The sequence below is a fragment of the Macaca mulatta genome, chromosome 4 (assembly GCF_049350105.2).
Source record: "Macaca mulatta isolate MMU2019108-1 chromosome 4, T2T-MMU8v2.0, whole genome shotgun sequence".
Lineage (NCBI taxonomy): Eukaryota > Metazoa > Chordata > Mammalia > Primates > Cercopithecidae > Macaca > Macaca mulatta.
In genome coordinates this window covers 129858260-129884989 of record NC_133409.1, presented here as the reverse complement: position 1 = coordinate 129884989, position 26730 = coordinate 129858260, and the positions used below count along the sequence as shown (strand labels likewise).

Below are 26730 nucleotides of genomic sequence, written 5' to 3'. Positions count from 1 at the left end.
GGGAGTTCCGGATGTTTAGCGTTACCATGGAGCCTGCAGGTGCCCGCGAACGCTGCTTGTCGCCTGGGCAACTGGAGAGGACGAAGCAGGACCTAGGTGGCGGCGGTGGTACCGGCTGCAATGGTGTCCAATCCCGTGCATGGCCTGCCCTTTCTTCCAGGCACGTCCTTTAAGGACTCTACGGTGAGAAGTTATCTGCCAGACTCCAACCTGTCCCCACCTTCCAGCAGCCCAGGAGGGTTCCCCGCTCAGTGCACCTCCATTCCCCTCCACTCAAGTCTGCTCTCCAATCACGTCTTCTGTCCTGACTTTGTTCTTTCTTCTCGGCCGAACTTCTGCCGTTCTTCCCTAGCCAGCTTCATCCTTCCTCTCCAGTCCTTTGCCCTCCGCCACATCCCTTTCTAGTTTTTTCCCCACTCCATCTTGGCAGTGTGTTGGCGCCTTCATTCTCATCCCGTTAGCCGCGTTCTTTCTTACAGCTCTGTTCCTCCAACCCGCTGCCTCTTTTCCCTTTAGATCACTGTTTCCCCCACCCTACTCCTAAGCTATCTGGGCCCTCTCCCTAGCTCATTCTCTCACATCATAACCTGTCTCCGTCTGCCTCCACCTTTAAAACCCTCCGCCACTATGCACCTTCATCCTCATTCCCACAGGTCCATCATTCCCGCCCCACCTGCTTCCTCTTCTGAATCCTGTACCCGATAGTCTCTCCCACTCCCAGCTCCATTTCCTGTTTTGTATGTATATCGATTCCGCTCCTCTTCTTTCCGCCAGGTCTTTTTCCTTTCTTCTTTATGCTTGCTTCCAACCCCATTCTTTTCTCTCCATCTTCTACCTTTTTCATAATTTAGTCCCACCCTCTCCCCATTCTTTTCTTTCTCCATTCGGTTTTTCCCCCAAAGCTTGCTCACCTTCCTCCCAAACCATCTTTCCCTGCTTTGTAAGAGATATTCCTTTCCAGTTCCCTCAAGAATTGATTAATTGCTGTTTATTCTTCCCCGGCTCTATTCTTTTTATTCTAACGTTTTTGTAAAAAGATTCCTGTTTAGATTTTGTTTTGCTCATCCCCCCAACCTTGTGTTTTTATTTGCATTTTCTAGACAAAATTTTTTAAAAAGCAGCAGCAGCTTGGATTCTTTTTTTTTTTTTTTTTTTTTTAACTCTTGCCACAGTTTAGCTCTTAAAATTATTTAGTATTTGTTTTAATCCTAACAGGGCTACTGAAATATGTGCTGAAAAATCAATAATGAGATTCAGTAGACTGATCATCACAGATGACCTAACAGTAGTTTATGTTTATATAGTTTAATACTTTAAACTCTTACCTTCCTCTCCAGCTTCACAAAGTTAAGATAAAATATTTTGTCAATTTATTTTCTTTGGAAGAATAAATTTAGAATGAAATCGAAAGTTTGGTGAGAGAATTTGTATTCTGAATCTCTTTGTAATTATCCCTGCATTAAGACAAAATATCATAGATTTTTAGTTTCAGTGGATTTTTCAGTTTTATGTCATTTAGAAAATGTTGTAGGCACTTGCCTGCCCTATACAGGATGAGCTTAAGCTTTTGGTGTTGGTGAGTATAGACAGGGCTGAGTTGATACAGGGAATTACGGAGGCGTGGATGGAAGTGCAAAGCTCTAAAAACATATTGCTGTATTACAAGTAAGATGAACTGTGCATTGGACATATTTCAGATTTTAAATACACTGACCAAGTGTCAACCAATTTGCCCTGTTTGAAATTTGAAAAGCATCATCAGTATATCTTCAACAGTGAAGGACTGAATATATATGAATGTAATTCTAAAGACATGCAGATAAGAAGTTAAAAACTTTTTAAAGGGGAATGGGAAAATGATTAAAAAAAAAAAGAGACACACAGAAGGTGAACCATAATGGACAAGTGGGGTGGAAAGGGCCGAGGTTGCCTTTCCTGGTGTGTCTGTGAGTTATGGCTGAATGATGGTAGAGACATTTATCTAAAACAAATAAATAAACTGAAGTTATTGATGTTGCTTCTGTCTTTGGTGGTGGAAGAAGAGCTTGAAGTTCCATAAATTACCCAATGAGGATGTCAACTCAGCGCATTTTGTTCTGTATCATGTTTACTATGTACCTGGAGCAGTCCCTGTCAACTGACTTGTGACTCTGAATACATGACCTTTAAAAACAAATGTCCGAGTTTATAACCCTTTTAGCAAAAGAAGTTTATTCTGTTGTACCTTTCATGTTAGTACAGTTCTTGAAAGATGGTAGGCTGGGCTCTAAAGCAATTAGGATGTAGAAAGTTTTTTTTCATAAAAATATATTTTATGATTAATCCTACATTGTATCTATGTAACTTTATATATTTGAATGTTATATATAAAATTTTGAAAGCATCCTCACAACAGAAAAAGGAAAACCATTAACATAACCTCTAATTTGCCTTTCTACTCTTTTTTATGTAATCTTTTAAATAAAAATGTGTTCATTGTAAAAAATCAACATAATTTAGAAATGTATAATACAGAGGACCAAACCAGTCTCTTCATGCACATATTTCTATGCTTATAACTGTAGTATACATATAATTTTATATGTTGCTTTTTCAGGCTTATTAAATCATAAATATTTTCACTAGGTTGCCACATAATCTTTAAAATCAATATTTTAATGACAGCACCATAATCCATTGAGTGAGTTTTCGATCATTTACTCATGTCTTCATGTGATTGTGTTTTAGATTGTCTTCAACATTTACCATTGTAATAGGCAGCTTCAGGCATATAGCTCTTTCTCATAATTCTGGATCATATTCTTAAATAAATGGTCAGGGGTAGAATTGAGTTCAAGACTTTAAATATATACCATCCAGTTGCTTTCCAAAGAGTTGTAAGAATGTATCCCTGTCATTGTGACAAGGGGAACATGTAAAAATAAATTTATTGCATGTAAAAATAAAATTCACAGAACCATATCTTCTAGGTTCTACAGTTTTTATGGCCACCAGATATCAGATGAAAAACATGAGAAGACTAGTGAAAAACTTAAGAGTATAGATGAGATACTCTTTTAATTTCTCGTGCAAGATGAATTGATAGTTAAATTGGGCATTACAGAGCAGGGCTTTAAATTTTACTTTAAGCTCAGGCGGCTAGTTTGCTCCTTGTTCTTGTTCAAGTGTTATAACTTAAAATACAGAATCTTTTAAGGTAGGTAAGCTTTTTTTTTTTTTTTTTTTTTGAGACAGAGTCTCACTGTTGCCCAGGCTGGAGTGCAGTGGTTCAATCATAGCTTATTGCAGCTTGGACCTCCCCGGCTCAAGTGATCCTTCCGCCTCAGCCTCCCAAGTAGCTGGGACTATAATAGGCACAAGCCACCACACCCAGCTAATTTATTTATTTTTTTTAGTTTTAGTAAAGACAGGGTCTTGTTGCCCAGGCTGGTCTTGAACTCCTGGGCTGAAGTGATTCTCCCTCTTCAGCCTCCTAGAGTGCTGGGATTATAGGCATGAGCCAGCATGCCCAGCCTTAATATTGGTAAGCTTCTTGGTGTAAGTTTCATGATGCTTATAAGCAAATATTTAAGTTATATTTTTAAAAGTTAATTTTTTTAACCTAAAAAATATTTGTCTAATGTTATTAATGACACACTTCTTTTCTTCAGAAAACAGCCTTCCATAGAAGCCAGACGCTGGGCTACAGGAACGGCTATGCAATTGTTCGACGTCCAACAGTTGGGATAGGCGGAGACCGGCTCCAGTTCAACCAGCTGTCCCAGGCTGAGCTGGATGAGTTGGCCAGTAAGGCACCAGTCTTAACTTATGGCCAGCCTAAACAAGCCCCACCTGCGGATTTTATTCCTGCACATGTGGCTTTTGACAAAAAGGTATCATCTGGAATTTTAGGGTACCCCTTGAATTAGGGTCTGAGAGCCAACTGCTTGCAGAAAAGTTAAAACAGTAAACCACAGAATTTCCAAAGTGCTCTGAGGAGAAAATTGTTCAAATGCCTTAACCCTTAGTCATGGACAGCTGAACTCAGGCTAAAAAGAGGCTTTCTTTAGTCAGGAAGCCGATTATAGGGAGTAAAGTAATTCCCTGTAGACTTCACCGGACTATTTTCCAAATGCAGTTAAAGAAGAGTTGGCTATAATTTTGAATTCCTGAATTTATATTCTACGTTTATCAGCCATGTGTTTTCCACTTTTTAAAGGTACTGTATTCTGTAATGGGGACATATCTAATCTCCACGAGATGCAGAATATCATAATGAAAACAATGACTCCATCTATTGTCAGTTTTTTGCAGGCAGTCTCCATAAGTTGTTTTTCAGGGAACATTTCATGTTTGATATTACATAACCAATGGGTGGTATAACATTTTTGTTTGTTTCTCATTTATCTTTATGTTTTTGCAATGTGAGTTTCCTCATTTCCATCTGTTGACATTACCACATCATTCTTGTTTTTCCTTATCAATGAGCCTCCTCTTTTCACTAAAGTGACCTAGCCCTGACCATGTAGCAGAATCACTGGCGAGATTTTTAAGAAAATTACATGTTATTCCAACCCTCATCAATTCTAATTTCCAGATGAGCTTTATGTGTAACTGGTTCTGAGAACTACTGATCAGTTTTGATAAGTTAGCTTTCCTAATTTACTCTTAGTCTGTTTCTTTTCTTGTCTTAATTGTTATGCTATCATTCCTGTTAAATGCCAGTAACATTTTCATCCAGCTAACCAACTTTTATTGAGTACCTGTTGTAAGCTAGAGGCTGGGGAGGAGCTATGCCATTTACATTGATAATCACTTATTTTTAAACAATTTTAATCTCTCAACTAGAATCCATATCATTTCCTCTTTCCCACTTAACTCATTTATAGGGACATATTCACATATGCATTCATAGGCCGAACCTAAACATCCATGAAACAGTATGATTTATATAATTGGATATATCTTTTCCTTTTGCTTGTTTCTTTTGTTTATTTGTGGCTCTGACAGGCACTGCAAAATCAGCAGAGAAGGGAGAGGGCTGAAAATATAAGAGAGAAGTGGGATAGGCACTAAATAATTACCAAGATATGAATCCTGGTATGTTTAATTTTTACCGAAAAGAATAGTAAGTAACTGTAATAAAGTAGAAGGTGATAAAGTGATACCTGTCGTAAGAAAGTATTAGTAAAATTCAGCGGAGAAATTGTGCTTGAGTAGGAAATAGGCTTCCTATGTTTTGTTTTTCTATGTTATTTTACACTAATTGTTGTTACTTACTTTGTACTTATTTAATATTCATAATTCATTTCTTTAAGGATAGTGCACATAAAATACTATTTTTATTTTCCAATTCATTTTACTTGGATTATCACAATTTCTAGATAAATGAGCCTTAGCGTAGATAATGGGGTAGAGAGAAGCTAAATGCATGACTTTAAAACTAAGTGTGTTTGTTTATAATAAGGGAATTATGGTTTCTCTGAATTAAATGAAGGTTCTAATTTTTTTAGGAATACCTGGAGGTCCACATAATAGCCAACATATTTGTTTATATTTTGGAAATTCTTAGGACTGTTCCTCATAAACAGAATATAACTTCATTTCTTACTTAGGTAATAAAGACCAGGACATCTATTCCAAGTGCCCTCATCTTTTCCCCTTGCTCCCATATAATTCCGGCATCACCCACTATATTCTGTTTCCCAGACTGACCTCTAGCTCTTTATTTCTGATGTTCTTCTTTCATCTTTTTCATCTTGAAGTTTCATATTATTTCTATTTCAGACGCTCTAGTGACTACTTCTCTAGCAAGAGTCATATCATCCTGTCCTCTTTCTATAGTATCTTGTGACTCCTTTAAGCAAGAGAACTTTGTTTCTCACTTGACTGCCAAATCACTTACAATCTGACTTCTCCCTACCCACAGCCCCAACATACTTTTTCCTAGGCAGCCAGTGCTTTTACCAGATCTGGAGAGGTTTACTTTGCCAGCATTCTCTTTGGCCTGTTTGTGCCACCTGACACTGTTGACCCTCCCTCCCTTCTTGAAACTGCTCTTCTGTTGCCTCCATGACTCTCGTTTTCCTCCTCCTTTCTATGTGATTGCTTATTCTTTAGCCTCCCTTCCTTTTTTCAATTCTTAACTTACAAGTATTTTCAAGGTTCTGTCTCATTCTTTATATAATTTTCTTGAGATCTCACCCACTTTCATGTTTTCAGCCATCACCTCGCTGTAGACAATGTCACTATTTAGTTCCAACTCTGACATCATTGAGACTCAAGACCTATATCCCCCTGGCCCATGGGATATCTTCACCTGGATTAACTGTTGGTACCTCAAGTTCTGTATGTCTCTAACTTATCTCTATCCCTCACCTTTTCCCATAGATCTACTTTCCCTTTGTGATTCCACTAGGTAATCCAAGCTTGAAACCTGAGCCATCTTTGGCTTTTTTTGTCCTCTATTCTCCACACTTAATGAGTTGCCAAGTCAAATGTCTCTCACTTTCATTTCCTTTGCCACTATAGTAGTTCAAACAAGCCAAATGACTACCTAACTGTTGTTTTAGTCTCATTCCTAGTCCTTATGCTTATAACAGGTATGCTGCCTGGTTTATTCTCTAGAGTTCAGCTCTGATTATGTCATTTTTCTGGGAAAATGCCATCAGGCTTTCTTAACCAATACAGTAAACATTACCACTATTCACCTTGCTGTTCTAGCCCCCAACTTGAAAGTCATCTTTCATTCTTCTTTCCCCTCACAATCCACATCTAATCTACTAGCAAGCTCTATTGTTTCTGTTTCTAAAATGTGTAACTAATTCATTTACTTATTTTCATCTTCACTATTACCATAAATTTATTTTCCACAGAGCCGCCAAGCTTATTTTTTGAAAATCCGATTATGTCAAATACTGACTGAAACACTTCCATGGCTTCCCCATCATCTATAAAGATCCAACCCTACAGGTTCCTCACAGCCCTACTGGAGCTGACCCTCCCTGCTATCTCCCCAACCTCATCTTGGGTCCTTTTTCTCACCTACCATGTTTCAATACATTGGGTTTATTTTTGCTGATTTCCTTGAAATGGCAGCATTTGAAAATTCCAACTCGGGACCTTTTTGTACATGGCGTTTCTCCTATCTGAAATAGCTTCCCCACCATCCTTAAGTGGCTGACTCCATCTTTCCTTTCAGTGAGGCTTTTCCTGACCACTCTACTATGGCGGTTCCTCCTCATTTTTCTATATCACTTCCCTCTCTTTTTTTTTCCTTCGCAGCACTGTAATTTGTGTTGCTGATTTGTTTAGTGTTTGTCTGTCCCACCTGAGTGTATACTTCATGAAGGTAAGGACTTATCTAGTTTACTATATATTTAGTGCTCAATAAATGTTAGTTCTAAAATGACATGAATAATTAACAAATAAAATTTATTTCTTGTCTGTGTCACTGCTGAAAATTGGCAAGCCGAACACGTAACATATATGCATATAATAATGTAAAATTAAAAATGTGACTTGGCTTTTTATAGTTGTGTGTGATATGAAAATATTTATGCAGCATTTCCCCCCTTCATCTTGAAGTAAATAGAAATATTTTTATGTTTATTGTGGCAGTCTGAGAACTTCCTGGGAGTTAGGAGACCTGTATTATAATTCTGGGTCTCCTACCAGCTAGCATTGTGACTTTGTAGAGTCACAATCTCTAATTTCCTCATCTGTAAACTCAGAAGGTTAGACTACATGATAACCAGGAGCCCATCCTGCTATAAAATTCCATGAAAAGTATATATTTTAAACACAGTATTTAAATATAATTTTTCTTTTCTTTCTACATAATAATCAAGTTCTTATTCTACCTGGGAAAGGTGATATTATCCCACTACTTAAAAAAATGTTTTTTTTATTTCCATAGGTTATTGGGGAACAGGTGGTGTTTGGTTACATGAGTAAGTTCTTTAGTGGTGATTTGTGAGATTTTGGTGTACCCATCACCCAAGCAGTATAGAGTGCCCCCAATTTGTAATCTTTTATCCCTTACCCCCTTCCCACCCTTTACCCGGGTCCCCAATGTTCATTGTGTCATTCTCATACCTTTGCATCCTCATACCTTAGCTACCACTTATGAGTGAGAACATACAATGTTTGGTTTTCCGTTCCTGAGTTACTTCACTTAGAATAATAGTCTCCAATCTCATCCAAGTCACTGTGAATGCAATTAATTCATTCCTTTTTATGGCTGAATAGTATTCCATCATATATATCACACTTTCTTTATCCACTCATTGATTGATGAGTATTTAGATTGGTTCCACATTTTTGCAGTTGCAAATTGTGCTGCTATAAACATGCATGTGCAAGTATCTTTTTTGTATGATGACTTCTTTTCCTCTGGGTAGATACCCAGGAGTGGGATTGCTGGATCGAATGGTAGTTCTACTTTTAGTTCTTTAAGGAATCTCCACACTGTTTTCTGTAGTGGTTGTACTAGTTTACATTCCCACCAGCAGTACAGAAGTGTTCCCAGTTCGCTGCATCCATACCAACATCTAATAATTTATTATGTTTTGATTATGGCCATTCTTGCAGGAGTAAGATGATAGCACATTGTGGTTTTGATTTGCATTTCTCTGATCATTAGTGATGCTGAAGATTTTTTTCATATGTTTGTTGGCCATTTGTATATCTTCTTTTGAGAATTGTCTGTTCGTGTCCTTAGCCCACTTTTTGATGGGCTTGTTTTCCTTGCTAATTTGTTTGAGTTCATTGTAGATTCTGGATGTTAATCTTTTGTCAGCTGTATAGATTGTAAACATTTTTTCCCACTCCGTGTATTTACTCCGTCTGTTTACTCTGCTGACTGTTCCTTTTGCCGTGCAAAAGCTCTTTAGGTTAATTAAGTCCCACCTATTTATCTTTGTTTTTATTGCATTTGCTTTTGGGTTCTTGGTCATGAAATCCTTGCCTAAGCCAATGTCTAGAAGGGGTTTTCCAATGTTATTTTCTAGAATTTTAATAGTTTCAGGTCTTAGATTTAAGTCCTTGATCCATCTCGAGTTGATTTTTGTATAAAATGAGAGATGAGGATCCAGTTTTATTCTCCTACGTGTGGCTTGCCAATTATCCCAGCACAATTTGTTGAATAGGGTGTCCTTTCCTCACTTTATGTTTTTGTTTGCTTTGTCGAAGATCAGTTGGCTGTAAGTATTTGGCTTTATTTCTGGGCTCTCTGTTCTGTTCCATTGGTCTATGTGCCTATTTTCATACCACTACCTTGCTGTTTTGGTAACTATGGCCTTATAAGTATAGTTTGAAATCAGGTAGTGTGATGCCTCCAGCTTTATTCTTTTTGCTTAGTCTTGCTTCGGCTATGCGGGCTCTTTTTTGGTTCCATATGAAGTTTAGGATTGTTTTTTCTAATTCTCTGAAGAATGATAGTGGTACTTTGACGGGAATTGCATTGAATTTGTAGATTGCTTTTGGCAGTGTGGTCATTTTCACAACATTGATTCCCATCCCATCGGCATGGAATGTATTTCCATTATTTGTGTCATTTATGACTTCTTTCAGCAGTGTTTTGTAGTTTTCCTTGTAGAGGTCTTTCATCTCCTTGGCTAGGTATATTTCTAAGTTTTTGTTTGTTTGTTTGTTTTTCAGCTATTGTAAAAGGGGTTGAGTTCTTGATTTGATTCTCAGCTTGGTCGCTTTTGGTGTAAAGAAGAGCTACTGATTGTGTATATTAATTTTTATCCAGAAACTTTGCTGAATTCTTTTATCAGTTCCAGGAACTTTCTGGAAGAGTCTTTAGGATTTTCCATGTAAACAATCATATCATTAGTGAACAGTGACAGTTTGACTTCTTTACCTATTTGGATGACCTTTATTTCTTTCTGTTGTCTGATTGCTCTGCCTGGGACTTCTAGTACTGTGCTGAAGAGAGTGTGCTGTGAGTGGACAGAGTGGGCATCCTTGTCTTGTCCCAGTTCTCAGAGGGAATGCTTTCAACTTTTCCCCATTCAGCATTATGTTGGCTGTGGGTTTGTCATAGATGGCTTTTATTAGGTTGAGGTATGTCCCTTGTATCGATTTTGCTGAGAGTTTTAAACAGAAAGGGGTCCTAGATTTTGTCGAATGCTTTTTCTGCATCTATTGAGATGATCACGTGATTTTTGGTTTTAATTGTGTTTATGTAGTGTATCACATTTATTGACTTGCATATGTTAAACCATCCCTGCATCTCTGGTATGAAACCCACTTAATCATGGTGGATTATCTTTTCGATATGTTGTTGAATTCGGTTAGCTAGTATTTTGTTAAGGATTTTAGCATCTATGTTCATCAGGGATATCAGTCTACAGTTTTATTTTTTGGTTATGTCCTTTCCTGGTTTTGGTATTAGGGCGATACTACCTCCATAGAATGATTTAGGGAGAATTCCCTCTTTCTTTATCTTGTAGAATAGTGCCAATAGGATTGGTACCAGTTTTTCTTCAAATGTCTGGTAGAATTCTTCTGTGAATCTGTCTGGTCCTGGACTTTTTTTTGCTGGTAATTTTTAAATTATTTCAATCTCGCTGCTTGTTATTGGTCTGTTAAGGGTATCTAATTCTACCTGAATTAAGCTAGCAGGGTTTTCTCTTTCAGGAATTTATCTGTCTACTATAGGTTTTCTGGTTTATGTGCATAAAGGTGTTCATAGTAGCCTTTTGTATTTCTGTGGTGTCAGTTGTAATATCTTCCATTTTGTTTCTAATTGAGCTTATTTGGATTTTCTCTCTTCTTTTCTTGGTTAATCTTGCTAATGGTCCATGAATTTTATTTATCTTTTCAAAGAACCAGCTTTTTGTTTCATTTATCTTTTGTATTTTGTTTGTTTGTTTGTTTCAATTTCATTTGTTTCTGCTTTGGTCTTGGTTATTTTCTTTCTTCTGCTAGGTTTTGGTTTCGTTTGTTCTTGTTTTTCTAGTTCCTTGAGGGAGGTGTGACCTTAGATTGTCTCTTAGTGCTCTTTCAGACTTTTTGATGTATGCGTTAAGGGTTTGAACTTTTCTCTTAGCACTGCTTTTGCTGTATCCCAGAGGTTTTGATAGATTGTATCATTATTATCATTCAGTTCGAATAATTGTTTAATTTCCATCTTGATTTTTTTTTTACCCAAAACTCATTTAGGAGCAGGTAATTTCCATGTATTTGGATGGTTTTGAAGGTTCCTTCTGGAATTGACTTCCAATTTTATTCCACTGTGGTCTGAGAGACTGCTTGATATAATTTCAATTTTCTTAAATTTATTGAGGCTAATTTTGTGGCCTATCATATGGTATATCTTGGAGAAAGTTCCATGCGCTGTTGAATAGAATGTATATTCTGTGGTTGTTGGGTAGAATGTTCTATAAATATATTAAGTCCATTTGTTCCAGGGTATAGTTTAAATCCATTGTTTCTTTGTTGACTTTCTGTCTTGATGGCCTGTCTAGTGCTGTCAGTGCAGTATTGAAGTCCTCCCCTCCTCATTATTGTGTTGCTGTCTATCTCATTTCTTAGGTCTATTTGTAATTGTTTTTTCAGTTGGGTGGTCCAGTGTTATGTGCATATATATTTAGGATTATGATGTTTTCCTATTGGACAGGCTTTTATTATTTAATGTCCCTCTTTGTCTTTTTCAATTGCTGTTGCTTTAAAGTTTGTTTTGTCTGATATAAGAATAGCTATCCTGCTCGCTTTTGGTGTCCATTTGCATGGAGTTTCTTTATCCACCCCTTTACCTTAAGTTTGTATGAGTCCTTATGTATTAGGTGAGTATCTTGAAGGCAGCAGATGGTTGGTGAATTCTTATCCATTCTGCGGTTCTGTATCTTTTAAGTGGAGCATTTAGACTATTTACATTCAACATTAGTATTGAGATGTGAGATATCATTCCATTCATCGTAGTATTTGTTGCTTGTATACCTGGATTTTTTGGTTTTTGTTTTTAATTGTATTTTTGTTTTATAGGTCCTGTGAGATTTATGCTTTACAGAGGTTCTGTTTTGATGTGTTTTGATTTGTTTCAAGATTTTAGAGCTCTTTTTAGCAGTTCTTGTAGTGGTAGCTTGGTAGTGGCAAATTCTCTCAGAATTTGTTTTTCTGAAAAAGACTGTATCTTTCCTTCATTTATGAAGCTTAGTTTCACTGAATACAAAATTCTTGGCGATAATTCTTTTCTTTTAAGAGGCTGAAGATAGGGCCCCAATCCCTTCTAGCTTGTAGGGTTTTTGCTGAGAAACTGCTGTTAATCTGATAGGTTTTCCTTTATAGGTTACCTGGTGCATTTGCTTCACAGCTCTTAAGATTCTTTCCTTCATCTTAACTTTAAATAACCTGAGGAAAGTGTGCCTAGGTGATGATCGTTTTGTAGTGAATTTCCCAGGTATTCTTTGAGCTTCTTGTATTTGGTTGTCTACGTCTCTAGCAAGGCTGGGGACATTTTCCTTGATTATTCCCCCAAATATGTTTTCCAAACTTTTAGATTTTTCTTCTTCAGGAATGCTGATTATTTTTAGGTTTGGTTATTTAACGTAATCCCAAACTTTTTAGAGGCTTTGTTCATATTTTCCTATTCTGTTTTCTTTGTTTTTGTTGGATTGGGTTAATTAGAAAACCTTGTCTTTGAGCTCTGAAGTTCTTCCTTCTGCTTGTTTGATTCTATTACTGAGACTTTCCAGAGCAGTTTGCATTTCTATAAGCACATCCATTGTTTTGTCCTGAAGTTTTGATTGTTTTTTATTTATGCCATTTCATTGAAAATTTTTCCCTTTACTTCTTGTATCATCTTTTTGATTTCCTTAAATTGGGCTTTGCCTTTCTCTGGTGCCTCCCTGATTAGCTTAATAACTAACTTTCTAAATTATTAGGTAAATTAGGGATTTCTTCTTGGTTTCAATCTATTGTTGATGAGCTAGTGTGATTTTTGGGAAGCATTAAAGAACCTTATTTTGTCATGTTACCAGAGTTGGTTTTCTGGTTTCTTCTCATTTGGGTAGACTCTGTCAGAGGGAAGGTCTAGGGCTCAAGGCTGTTGTTCAGCTTCTTTTGTTCCATGGGATGTTCCCTTGATGTAGCACTCTCTCCCTTTTCCTATGGGGATGTGGCTTTCTGGGAGCTGAGCTGTAGTGATTATTATCTCTCTTCTGGATCTAGCCATCCAGCAAGTCTACCAGGCTCCAGGTTGGTACTGGGGGTTGTCTGCAGAGTCCTGTGCTGTGAGCCATCTGTGAATCTCTCAGCCATGGATACCAGCACCTGCTCCAGTGGAGGTGGCAGGGGGGTGAAGCGGACTCTGTGAGGGTCCTTAGCCTTGGTTGTTTAACGTACTATTTTTGTTTTGGTTGATCTCCTGCCAGGAGGTGGTGTTTTCAATATAGCATTAGCTGTGGTAGTATGCGGGGGAACAGGCAGTGGGTGGGCCCCTAGAACTCCCAAGAGTGTATGCCCTTTGTCTTCAGTTACCAGGGTGGGTAGGGAAGGACCATTAAGTTGGGGCAGGGCAAGATGTGTTTGAGTTCAGACTCTCCTTGGGCAGGTCTTGCTGCGGCTGCTGTGGGGGCTAGGGGTGAGGGTCTGAGGTCAGTGGAGTTGTGTTCCTAGGAAGATTATGGCTGCCTCTACTGTGTACTTAAGGTTGTCAGGGAAGGGGGCGAAAGCCAGCAGTCACAGACCTCACCCAGCCCCCATGCAATTCAAAGGTCCAGTCTCACTCCCACTGTCCCGCCCCTCTCCAACAGCACCAAGTCTGTTTCCAGGCAGTGGGTGAGCAGGGCTGAGAACTTGCCCCAGGCTACCTGCCTCCCGGCTTTGAAAGCAAGTGGGGCTTTCCTTCTTCCCCAACCTGTGGAATCTACACACTGGATTCACACCCTCTCCCGAGTTCTGGCCAGGAGACTTCTTGATTGGTTCAAATTGTTACAGAGTTCAGCTTGAGGTTCCCTTCTTCCTGTGGCCTTTTCCCAGTGCCTCTGGCTGCCCTCCCCAAGTATCCCTATGAAGCAAGGCAGAAATGGCTTGGTAGGGGACCCCAGCAAGACCACAAGACTTTTCCCGCTGCTTCCTCTACCCCTGTATTTCACTCGGCTCTCTGAATTGACCCAGCTCCAGGTAAGGTCAGAATCTTCTCCTGTAATCTAGACCTTCAGGTTCCTCAGTGGGGGTGTGTGTTTGGGGTCAGTTGATCTCCCTTTCCCACTTCCATGGTTTGGGCACTCACAGTATTTGGGGTGTCTCCTGGGTTCTGCAGGAGCAATCTGCTTCTTTCAGAGGGCCTATGGATTCTCTCCGCTTTCCTAATTTACTCCTGCAGTCATCCTGGAGCAAAAGTTCACAATGTGAGCCTTCACACGCTGCTCTGCCTGTCTGAGTGGGAGCTGCAATCTAGTCCTTCCTTCCATCTGCCATGATTCCAGGGAAACTTTCCAAAGAGCTTTTCTTCGTTAACTCTTCTCCCCAAGTCATTCTTTGTGGGAGGAGCACAGAACTCTTAATTCTGTTCTTAATAAATAGATAAGTGCCTTTTAAAAATTAACAATCAATTAAGTAATTCTTTTCGGTTAGCATATTCTTTACCTGAGACCTTACACACGCACACAAACACACATATACATATATATATATCAAGGAGATATATAGATATATATATCAAGGAGATATAGATATAGATATCAAGGAGATATTGCCTCCCATTCTGAGGCCAACTTCCTGTGGCCATAGGCATTTTCATGCCCACCAGTCTTAGAAAACAGATGGTTTGACAACATGGCTGTGGCCACAGACTTGATCTTTGGTTATCTTCTCTGTGATTCTCTTCTCACTCCTTTGGTGAGTTGCCCAGGTTCATGGCTTGAAATGTCCTCTTTATGATGATAAGTTGTCCTCTAAACATATGTATACATAAATGCCTATTTGACATCTCCTCTTGAATGTCTAATAAATATCTCAAATTAAGCATATCTAAAACTGAACTCCCAATTTTGTCTTCTTACCCCCAAAATCTGTTCTGCAGCCATCTTCTTCATATCAATTTGATAGTAATTCTATTCTTTCAGTTGCTTGGCCAAAAATGTTTGTATTATCCTTGAATGTTCTGTAATATTTACTTCTTCCCCTAAACCCAGTCCTGCAGTATAAATTACCCCCTGCAGTATACAACTTGTGCTGTCATTTAAATTCGGTAAGTCTAAAATCAAACTCACCATCTGCCATACCCAAATTATCTTCTCCTTATGTTTACATATCTATGGGATCACCACTATATCGCCAGCACTGGGTTTTCCTTAATACCTCATCTGCTTCCATCTTCCCACTTCCTTACTATCAATCCAGTCAGACTTCTGCTTTTCCATTGCTGCTAATTAATTACTGCAGACCTGGACTATTCAAGGGGCTTTCAATCTGATTGCCATGCCTAGTACTTCCTCCTCCATCATAGCCTGCATACTGCTGCTGGGTTTCCTTCCTCTGCTTCTGTTATTGCCACTGCTTACAACCCCCCCCTTGTATCCTCTGCTGATCTAAAATCTTCCCACTCTTCAAGTCTAATACGTCTCCTGTTTCCTCCTAGTTAAGCTTTCTCTGACTACTTTAGCTCACACGGATTCCTTCTTGGAACCACTATAGCATCTGTTATCTGAGAAGTAGCAAGATATGTGGAGAGAATATTGGGTTGTGAGTTAATAGTCTGAATTTTAGTTCCAGCTCTGACCCTAACGCCTTACATGGCCTCAGGCAAGCCACCTTACTACCCTGGGTCTCAGTTTCCTCCTTATATAAAATAAGTGGGGTTCGACTAGCTGATCGGTTCAGCTTAAACATTTTATGTATTTATAAATATATGGCTCAGATACAGGCCATTTTATATATGAATTACTATGATTATGTCCCCACTTTCAGTTCTTTGCAGTTGATCTAAAATATTACTCCAACATTATCTGTCCTTTGTTTTTACCATGTTATTTTTCTCCTTCAAACATTCCACTGCACTTATCCATTTTATCTTTTTATTATGAGTTTTAAGGCCTTCATTGTATTCATATTTCTTCTATGCAATTGCCAGTTCTCTTTTGACTTTTATCTTGTTTTTCCACAGTAGTTATTCTACCTTTTTTTTTTTTTTTAGTAACAGTGCCTATGTATAGAATTATTTCATCTTTCCATTTATCAAGCCATATTTGTGTTTCATTTAGGATCTTCTTGATTTGTTCCTCTTATTCTAGTAGAGGCTTGGGTAAACTATCTTGCCTGCTTAGAATCCCATTCTAATACTTTCTCTCCTTGAAAAGGCACATTAAAAACAGAGACAAAATAACAGAAATTTAAAAATCCCAAAGCATGTCAATATATGCTTTTTATAATATTGTTTTATGTTTTTATTTTTTATTTTTTTGAGATGGAGTCTCACTCTGTCACCCACGCTGGAGTGCGGTGGCGCTAACTCAGCTCACTGCAACCTCCACCTCCTGGGTTCAAGTGATTCTCCTACCATAGCCTCCTGAGTAGCTGGAATTACAGGCGCCCACAACCATGCCTGGCTAATTTTTGTATTTTTAGTGCAGACGGGGTTTCATCATGTTGATCAGGCTGGTTTCGAACTCTTTAACTCAGGTGATCTGCCTGCCTCAGCCTCCCAGAGTGCTGGGATTACAGGTGTAAGCCACTGCGCCTGGCATGTTTTATGTTTTTTAAATGTATAATCTATATGTTGATACCATTTTGACTTCACATTGATGATGATGCTCCCCAGAGGACCAATGGTTTGCTTGATGTAATATATGGGTTCCTGAGCACAATGAGGGTATTTACACACACCTTTTAGAGATTCTGTAGTGGATTGATGATGAGGGTATATACAAACCCTGCAAAGATTCTATAGTGGATTGATGATATGAAAGTCATTCATATAAAGTCTATAATAATGAGTGTAATTCATATATATTTACAAAGGACTACACTTCTAAAGAAGTGCAATTAACCCTCATTTTCAGTTTGAAACCAAAAATCACAATCTTGTCCAAGACTTTTTACTCTTCCCAGAAGTTCTGGGAGGGACTTCTGACATGGAGGTGAAGCCAGTAGAGTTAAGATGTATTTGAGATGTATTCTCACCAAGGAACGTATGCAATAAATAGTTTATACACATTGTGAGTATTTAAAGCAGATGTCAGCAAACTTTTTCTGTAAAGGGGCAGATAGCATGTATTTTGGCCGTTGCAGTAGTTTTAGTCTGCATAGTCTGCCACAACAAAATACCACAGATTGAGTGGCTTAAATAATAGAATTTATTTTCTCACAGTTCTGGAGGTTGGAGGTCCAAGATCAAGGTGCCAGCTGGTTTGAATTCTGGTGAGGGCTGTCTTCCTGGCTTGCATACAGCGGTCTTCTTGCTATGTCTTCATGAGGCCTTACCTTGGTGTGTACATGTGGGAGTTAGGGGAGGGAAGTAACTCTGTTTCTTTTTTCCTTCTCTTCTAAGGCCACCAGTTCTATGGGATTAAAGGTGGCATACCCCTATCCTTAAGATCTCGTTTAACCTTAATTACCTCCTAAGGATCCTGTCTCCAAATATAGTCACATTGAGGGTTAGGGGTTCAACATATGAATTTTGGGGATGAGGGAGACACAATTTAGTCTGTGTATCTCTGTCACAACTGTTCAACTCTTCCCTTGTAATGGGAGAGCAGCTGTTAACAAAAAGGCATAAATTATTTACATAGTTATTTGTGTATTGAAAATTTAAATTTGTATAATTTCCATGTGTTATGAAATTTTTAAAAAATGTTTTAAACCATTTAAATATGTAAAACCCATTCTTAGCTTGCAGGTCATAAAAAAACAGGTGGCAGGTTAGATTTGTCCCATGGACTATAGTTTGCAGTGTTTGTAGTTTTAGAGTATCAAGATTTACAGGATAGGAGTGATAAGTGTTAAAATCTCCTTGTGTGGTTCTGTTTTGAGGAGGGTACTTGATATTTTTCAGATGACTATGACAAGCTGATAGTATACCATTTCTCCTTTCCTTGCATGTTACAGGTACTGAAATTCGATGCCTATTTCCAAGAAGATGTTCCTATGTCAACTGAGGAACAGTATAGGATCCGTCAAGTGAACATTTACTATTATCTAGAAGATGACAGCATGTCTGTCATAGAGCCTGTTGTAGAAAATTCTGGAATCCCTCAAGGCAAGTTAATAAAACGGCAGCGGCTAGCCAAGAATGACCGGGGTGACCATTACCATTGGAAAGACCTAAATCGAGGAATAAACATCACAATTTATGGCAAAACTTTCCGCGTTGTTGACTGTGACCAATTCACACAGGTATAGCATATATTTTTGACAGTTGTGGGGTCTGAGGCATCATTCTAATTTATAGAAGGATACATTTCATTTATTAGGGTAAGGGGAGGACATTGGTAATCTGTTCTGCGTGAATTATTATGGTTGGCTAGGTATTTGCATGTGTGTATGTGCTAGTATGTGCCAACACTAGTAGTAACATAATTTTTTCAGAATGATATTGATACTTATTCACTCAAAATCAAACTCTCATCATAGATGAATCGTTTGGTAAGAAACCAGGTTAAAATGGCAGTTCAAATAGAGAGTAGGGGAATAGCACCCCTGCTGGGATGGAAGTATGGAAGAGGGATTAAACGTTTTATCTTAAGTGTTAGCTTACGAAAATAGCACTACTTCTATTAGCAGATATGAGCCTAAAACTTTTTGTGTAGCTCATATATTTTTGGTAAATGATACTTGCTATATTCCAGGAAAGCTTACCATCTAAAGAATTTCTGAAATAAAACCATTTTTAAATGAAAAAAACTCTTCTATATGTAAAAAGTCCTCTACTTTCTTTATTTCATAAGTTTGGATTTTTTAATACAAAGGAAACCCTTCTTAAAGTTACACGCATAGAGGCTATAGATGGCCTTTCTTTACTACAAAGTGTAGGAATTAGGAAGTCAATTCCAGTTTGTCTTAGTTAAAAAAATATTTCTAGCAGCAAAGATATAGTTTCTGAAGTATATTATGTCCTTATTCCAGGATACCTAGTGCCATATTTGACTAATTTTTACGTGCAGTGAGCTTCTATGAATCCATTATTGTTCTCATTTAGTTTATTTAACAAATATTTATTTGCATGCCTGCTTTGTTCCAGGCAGTGTTCTAGGTGCCAAATGTAAGGACTTGCCTCTATAGAGGTTCTAATCTTGTTGGAGGAGATAAACAATAGCAAATAAATAGATTGATTATATGTCAGATGATGATAAGAGCAATGGAGAAAAGTAAAGCTGAGTAAAGGGAATGGAAGTTGAGGGGCTCTTTATAAAGGCGGATCAGAGAATGCCTCAGTGATAAGATGCCACATGAATAGAGGCCTGAAAGAAGTAAAGAAAGGAGCGATGGCATCAGTGCCATTCCAAAACATTAGAGAAAAATAGCTTCAAAAGTGGAGGTGCTAGACCATCTTTGAGATATTCTCCCGTTCCAACATATTTTTATCTCTTTGTTTTTTAGGTGTCTGAGGTCTTATATATCATAGGCAGTTTCACAATTGTACCAACAGTGAGAAATTATAAAATGTTATCTAAACATAAAGGTATTAACAATTATTTTTACTGTTGTGTTTTCATAACAATTATTTTTACAGTTGTGTTTTTATGGGCAATTTGAACATTTGCAAATTAATCACTCAACAGTTGATCTATTTATAGTCAGTTCTCATTATTCACAGTAATTATGACTATAAAGTCACCACAAACACTGAATTAGTGAATACTGAACCACTGGTCTTAGAGGAAATACAGGGTTGGGTTCCCACCAATGTCTGGCCACATTTTTGTCGACTGATCAATACGTAAGTTTGATTTATATGTGTTTCTGTTTAAAGACACCTTATTTAATATATACAGTTGATTCATTAACATCAAACTCACACCCAACAGCACTATAACTCATGTCTGAACAAAGCTTATCTAAGGCATGCATTTTCTCTATGAGGTGTGTTACAGCCTTCTTGTGCTTAGGAACACTAAATAGCACTTCAGTGCTAGGCATTGGGACCCTTTAAATAGTAAAATCACCAACAAAAAACAAAAATGCAAGAAGTGTGGCACCTTCATGTATATATATGTGTATGTGTATGTGTATATGTATATGTATATGCATATGTATATGTATACGTATGCATATGTGGATCACATTTTCTTTTTCCAGTTTACCACTGATGGGCATTCAGGTTGATTCCATGTCTTCGCTATTGTGAATAGTGCTGCAGTGAACATACTTGTGGATATGTCTTTATGGCAGAATGATTTATGTTCCTTTGGGTATATACTCAATAATGAGATTCCTAGGTCAAATGGTAGTTCTGTTTTCAGGTCTTTTAGGAATCACCACACTGCTTTCTACAATGGTTGAACTAATTTATACTCTCATCAACAGTGTATAAACATTTCTTTTTCTCCATGACCTTGACAGCACCTGTTATTTTTTGACTTTTTAATAATGACCATTCTGACTGGTGTGAGATGGTATTTCATTGTGGTTTTGATTTGCATTTCTCTAATGATCAGTGATGCTGAGCTTTTTTTTTTTTATATGTTTATTGGCCGTGTGTATGTCTTCTTTTGAGAAGTGTCTGTTTATGTCCTTTGCCCACTTTTTAATGGGGTTCTTTGCTTTTTTTCTTGTAAATTAAAGTTTCTTATAGATGGTGCATATTGGACCTTTGTCAGATGCATAGTTTGCAAATATTTATTTCCCATTCTTTAGACTGTTCTTTTACTCTGTTGATGCTTTCTTTTGCTCTGCAGAAACTCTTACATTTAATTAGATGCCATTTGTCAATTTTTGCTTTTGTTGTGATTGCTTTTGGTTATGAAATCTTTACCCATTCCTATATTTAGAATGGTGTTGCCTTAGTTGTTTTCCAGGATGTTTATAGTCTTGGGTTTTACATTTAAGTCTTTAATCTATATTGAGTTGATTTTCATATCTGGCGTAAGAAAGGAGTCTGGTTTCAATCTTCTGCATATGGCTAGCAGATTATCCCAGCACTTTTCCCCATTGCTTGTTTTTGTCAACTTTGTTGAAGATCAGATAATTATAGGTGTGCGGCCTTATTTCTGAGCTCCCTGTTCTGTTCTATTGGTCTGTGTGTCTGTTTTTGTACCAGTACCATACTGTTTTGGTTACTGTAGCCCTGTAGTGTAGTTTGAAGGCAGGTAACGTGATGCCTCCAGATTTGTTCTTTTGCTTAGAATTGCCTTGACTATTCAGGCTCTTTTTGGATACCACTGCATTTTGAAGTATTTTTTTCTAGTTCTGTGAAGAGTGTCATTGGCAATTTGAAAGGAATAGCATTGAATCTGTACATTGCTTTGGGCAGTATGGTGACTTTAAAGATATTGATTCTTCGTATCCATGAGCATGTAATGTGTTTTCATTTGCTCATGTCATCTGATTTCCTTAAGCAGTGTTTTGTAATTCTCATTGTAGAGATCTTTCACCTCCATGGTTAGCTGTATTCCTAGGTATTTTATTCTTTTTGTGACAGCTGTAAATGGGATTGTGTTCCTGATTTTGCTCTCCGCTTGGCTGTTGTTGGTGTATAGGAATGCTAGTGATTTTTGTATGTTGATTTTGTATCCTAAAATTTTGCTGAAATTGTTTATTACCTTAAGGAGTTTTTGGGACGAGGCTATGGAGTTTTCTAGATATAGGATCATGTTGTCTCCAAACAGGGATAGTTTGACTTTCTCTCTTCCTACTTGGATGTCCTTCATTTCTTTCTCTTGCCTGATTGTTCTGGGCAAGACTTCCAATACTGTGTTGGATAGAAGTTGTGAGAGAGGGCATCCTTTTCTTGCGTCAGTTTTCAAGAGGAATGCTTCCAGCTTTTCCCTGTTCAATATAATGTTGGCTGTGGGTTTTTCATAGATGGCTCTTTTTATTTTGAGGTGTGTTCCTTTAATACCTATGTATGTATGTATGTATGTATGTATTTATTTATTTATTTATTATACTTTAAGTTCTAGGGTACATGTGCACAACGTGCAGGTTTGTTACATATGTATACATGTGCCATGTTGGTGTGCTGCACCCATTAACTCGTCATTTACATTAGGAATATCTCCTAATGCTCTCCCTCCCCTCTCCCCTCACCCCACAACAGGCACTGGTGTGTGATGTTCCCAACCCTGTGTCCAAGTGTTCTCATTGTTCAGTTCCCACCTGTGAGTGAGAACATGCAGTGTTTGGTTTTCTGTCCTTGCGATAGTTTGAGAATGATGGTTTCCAGCTTCATCCATGTCCCTTCAAAGGACATGAACTCATCCTTTCTAATGGCTGCATAGTATTCCATGGTGTATATGTGCCACATTTTCTTAATCCAGTCTGTCACTGATGGACATTTGGGTTGATTCCAAGTCTTTGCTATTGTGAATAGTGCCACAAGAAGCATATGTGTGCATGTGACTTTATAGCAGCATGATTTATAATCTTTTGGGTATATGCCCAGTAATGGGATGGGTGGGTCAAATGGTATTTCTAGTTCTAGATCCTTGAGTAATCACCACACTGTCTTCCACAATGGTTGAATTAGTTTAGAGTCTCACCAACAGTGTAAAAGCGTTCCTGTTTCTCCACATCCTCTCCAGCACCTGTTGTTACCTGACTTTTTAATGATCACCATTCTAACTGGTGTGAGATGGTATCTCATTATGGTTTTGATTTGCATTTTGCATTTCTCTGATGACCAGTGATGATGAGCATTTTTTCTTTCTTTTTTTTTTTTTTTAATTATACTTTAAGTTCTAGGTACATGTGCACAACGTGCAGGTTTGTTACATATTTATACTTGTGCCATGTTGGTGTGCTGTACCCATCAACTCATCAGCACCCATCAACTCGTCATTTACATCAGGTATAACTCCCAATGCCATCCCTCCCCCCTCCCCCTCCCCATAATAGGTCCCGGTGTGTGATGTTCCCCTTCCAGAGTCCGAGTGATCTCATTGTTCAGTTCCCACCTATGAGTGAGAACATGCAGTGTTTGGTTTTCTGTTCTTGCGATAGTTTGCTGAGAATGATGGTTTCCACCTGCATCCATGTCCCTACAAAGGACACAAACTCATCCTTTTTTATGACTGCATAGTATTCCATGGTGTATATGTGCCACATTTTCTTAATCCAGTCTGTCACTGATGGACATTTGGGTTGATTCCAAGTCTTTGCTATTGTGAATAGTGCCGCAATAAACATACGTGTTCATGTGCCTTTATAGCAGCATGATTTATAATCCTTTGGGTATATACCCACTAATGGGCTGGCTGGGTCATATGGTATTTCTAGTTCTAGATCTCTGAGGAATCACCATACTGTTTTCCACAGTGGTTGAACCAGTTTACAATCCCACCAACAGTGTAAAAGTGTTCCTATTTCTCCACATCCTCTCCAGCACCTGTTGTTTCCTGACTTTTTAATGATTGCCATTCTAACTGGTGTGAGATGGTGTCTCATTGTGGTTTTGATTTGCATTTCTCTGATGGCCAGTGATGACAAGAATTTTTTTCATGTGCCTGTTGGCTGTATGAATGTCTTCTTTTGAGAAATGTCTATTCATATCCTTTGCCCACTTTTTGATGGAGTTGTTTGTTTTTTTCTTGTAAATTTGTTTGAGTTCTTTGTAGGTTCTGGATATTAGCCCTTTGTCAGATGAGTAGATTGCAAAAATTTTCTCCCATTCTGTAGGTTGCCTTTTCACTCTGATGGTAGTTTCGTTTGCTGTGCAGAAGCTCTTTAGTTTAATGAGATCCCATTTGTCAATTTTGGCTTTTGTTGCCGTTGCTTTTGGTGTTTTAGACATGAAGTCCTTGCCCATGCCTATGTCCTGAATGGTATTACCTAGGTTTTCTTCTAGGGTTTTTATGATTTTAGGTCTAACATTTAAGTCTCTAATCCATCTTGAATTAATTTTCGTATAAGGAGTAAGGAAAGGATCCAGTTTCAGCTTTCTACTTGTGGCTAGCCACTTTTCCCAGCACCATTTATTAAATAGGGAATCCTTTCCCCATTTCTTGTTTTTCCTCAGGTTTGTCAAAGATCAGATGGCTGTAGATGTGTGGTATTATTTCTGAGGGCTCTGTTCTGTTCCATTGGTCTATATCTCTGTTTTGGTACCAGTACCATGCTGTTTTGGTTACTGTAGCCTTGTAGTACAGTTTGAGGTCAGGTAGCGTGATGCCTCCAGCTTTGTTCTTTTGACTTAGGATTGTCTTGGCAATGCGGGGTCTTTTTTGGTTCCATATGAACTTTAAAGCAGTTTTTTTTTCGATTCTGTGAAGAAAGTCATTGGTAGCTTAATGGGGGTGGCATTGAATCTATAGATTACCTTGGGCAGTATGGCCATTTTCATGATATTGATTCTTCCTATCCATGAGCATGGTATGTTCTTCCATTTGTTTGTATCCTCTTTTATTTCACTGAGCAGTGGTTTGTAGTTCTCCTTGAAGAGGTCCTTTACATCCCTTGTAAGTTGGATTCCTAGGTATTTTATTCTCTTTGAAGCAATTGTGAATGGAAGTTCATTCATGATTTGGCTCTCTGTTTGTTTGTTACTGGTGTATAAGAATGCTTGTGATTTTTGTACATTGATTTTGTATCCTGAGACTTTGCTGAAGTTGCTTATCAGCTTAAGGAGATTTTGGGCTGAGATGATGGGGTTTTCTAAATACACAATCATGTCATCTGCAAACAGGGACAATTTGACTTCTTCTTTTCCTAACTGAATACCCTTGTTTTCTTTCTCTTGCTTGATTGCCCTAGCCAGAACTTCCAACACTATGTTGAACAGGAGTGGTGAGAGAGGGCATCCCTGTCTTGTGCCAGTTTTCAAAGGGAATGCTTCCAGTTTTTGCCCATTCAGTATGATATTGGCTGTGGGTTTGTCATAAATAGCTCTTATTATTTTGAGATACATTCCATCAATACCGAATTTATTGAGAGTTTTTAGCATGAAGGACTGCTGAATTTTGTCAAAGGCCTTTTCTGCATCTATTGAGATAATCATGTGGTTTTTGTCTTTGGTTCTGTTTATATTCTGGATTACGTTTATTGATTTGCTGCGTATGTTGAACCAGCCTTGCATCCCAGGGATGAAGCCCACTTGATCATGGTGGATAAGCTTTTTGATGTGCTGCTGGATTCGGTTTGCCAGTATTTTATTGAGGATTTTTGCATCGATGTTCATCAGGGATATTGGTCTAAAATTCTCTTTTTTTGTTGTGTCTCTGCCAGGCTTTGGTAGCAGGATGATGTTGGCCTCATAAAATGAGTTAGGGAGGATTCCTTCTTTTTCTATTGATTGGAATAGTTTTCATGTGTCTGTTGGCTGCATTAATGTCTTCTTTTGAGACGTGTCTGTTCATATCCTTTGCCCACTTTTTGATGTGGTTGTTTGATTTTTTCCTTGTAAATTTGTTTAAGTTCTTTGTAGATTCTGGATATTTGCCCTTTGTCAGATGGGTAGATTGTAAAAATTTTCTCCCATTCTGTAAGTTACCTGTTCACTCTGATGGTAGTTTCTTTTGCTGTGCAGAAGCGCTTTAGTTTAAAATTAGATCCCACTTGTCAATTTTGGCTTTTATTGCCATTGCTTTTGGTGTTTTAGTCATGAAGTCCTTACCCATGTCTATGTCCTGAATGGTATTGCCTAGATTTTCTTCTAGGGTTTTTAAGATTTTAGGTCTAACATTTAAGTCTTTAATCCATCTTGAACTAATTTTTGTATAAGGTATAAAGTAGGGATCCAGTTTCAGCTTTCTACTTATGGCTAGCCAGTTTTCCCAGCACCATTTATTAAATAGGGAATCATTTCCCCATTTCTTGTTTTTGTCAGGTTTGTCAAAGATCAGATGGTTGTAGATGTGTGATGTTATTTCCGAGGGCTCTGTTCTGTTCCATTGGTCTATATGTCTGTTTTGGTACCAGTACCATGCTGTTTTGGTTACTGTAGCCTTGTAGTATAGTTTGAAGTCAGGTAGCATGATGCCTCCAGCTTTGTTCTTTTGGCTTAGGATTGTCTTGGCAATGCGGGCTTTTTTTTGGTTCCATATGAACTTTAAAGTAGTTTTTTCCAATTCTGTGAAGAAAGTCATTGGTAGCTTGATGGGGATGGCATTGAATCCACTTGGTGCAGAGCTGAGTTCAATTCCTGGATATCCTTGTTAACTTTCTGTCTCGTTGATCTGTCTAATGTTGACAGTGGGGTGTTAAAGTTTCCCATTATTATTGTGTGGGAGTCTTAAGTTTCTTTGTAGGTCTCTAAAGACTTGCTTTATGAATCTGGGTGCTCCTATATTGGGTGCATATATATTTAGGATAGTTAGCTCTTTTTGTTGAATTGATCGCTTTACCATTATGTAATGGCCTTCTTTGTCTCTTTTGATCTTTGATGGTTTAAAGTCTGTTTTATCAGAGACTAGGGTTGCAACCCCTGCTTTTTTTTGTTTTCCATTTTCTTGGTAGATCTTCCTCCATCCCTTTATTTTGAGCCTGTGTGTGTCTCTGCACATGAGATGGGTCTCCTGAATACAACACACTGATGGGTCTTGAGTCTTTATCCAATTTGCCAGTCTGTGTCTTTTAATTGGAGGATTTAGTCCATTTACATTTAAGGTTAATATTGTTATGTGTGAATTTGATCCTGTCATTATGATG

At 38.0% G+C, this 26730-nt stretch overlaps 1 protein-coding gene across 3 annotated transcripts in view; it reads left to right on the top strand.

Moving 5' to 3' along the window:
* The window catches only part of EFHC1 (EF-hand domain containing 1), a 72660-nt gene continuing 45930 nt past the window's right edge, over positions 1 to 26730 (top strand). Inside the window, exons 1-4 of one of the 3 annotated variants that reach the window (XM_015136472.3) lie at positions 8 to 183; positions 3651 to 3872; positions 17300 to 17416; positions 18037 to 18324. In XM_015136472.3, coding sequence (XP_014991958.3) covers positions 18076 to 18324 — 249 coding nt within the window. In that variant the 5' untranslated portion in view covers positions 8 to 183; positions 3651 to 3872; positions 17300 to 17416; positions 18037 to 18075. Of the gene's footprint in view, positions 184 to 3650; positions 3873 to 17299; positions 17417 to 18036; positions 18325 to 26730 lie in introns of all 3 variants that reach the window. The other 2 variants (NM_001265863.1, XM_015136470.3) reach the window with 2 other exon arrangements.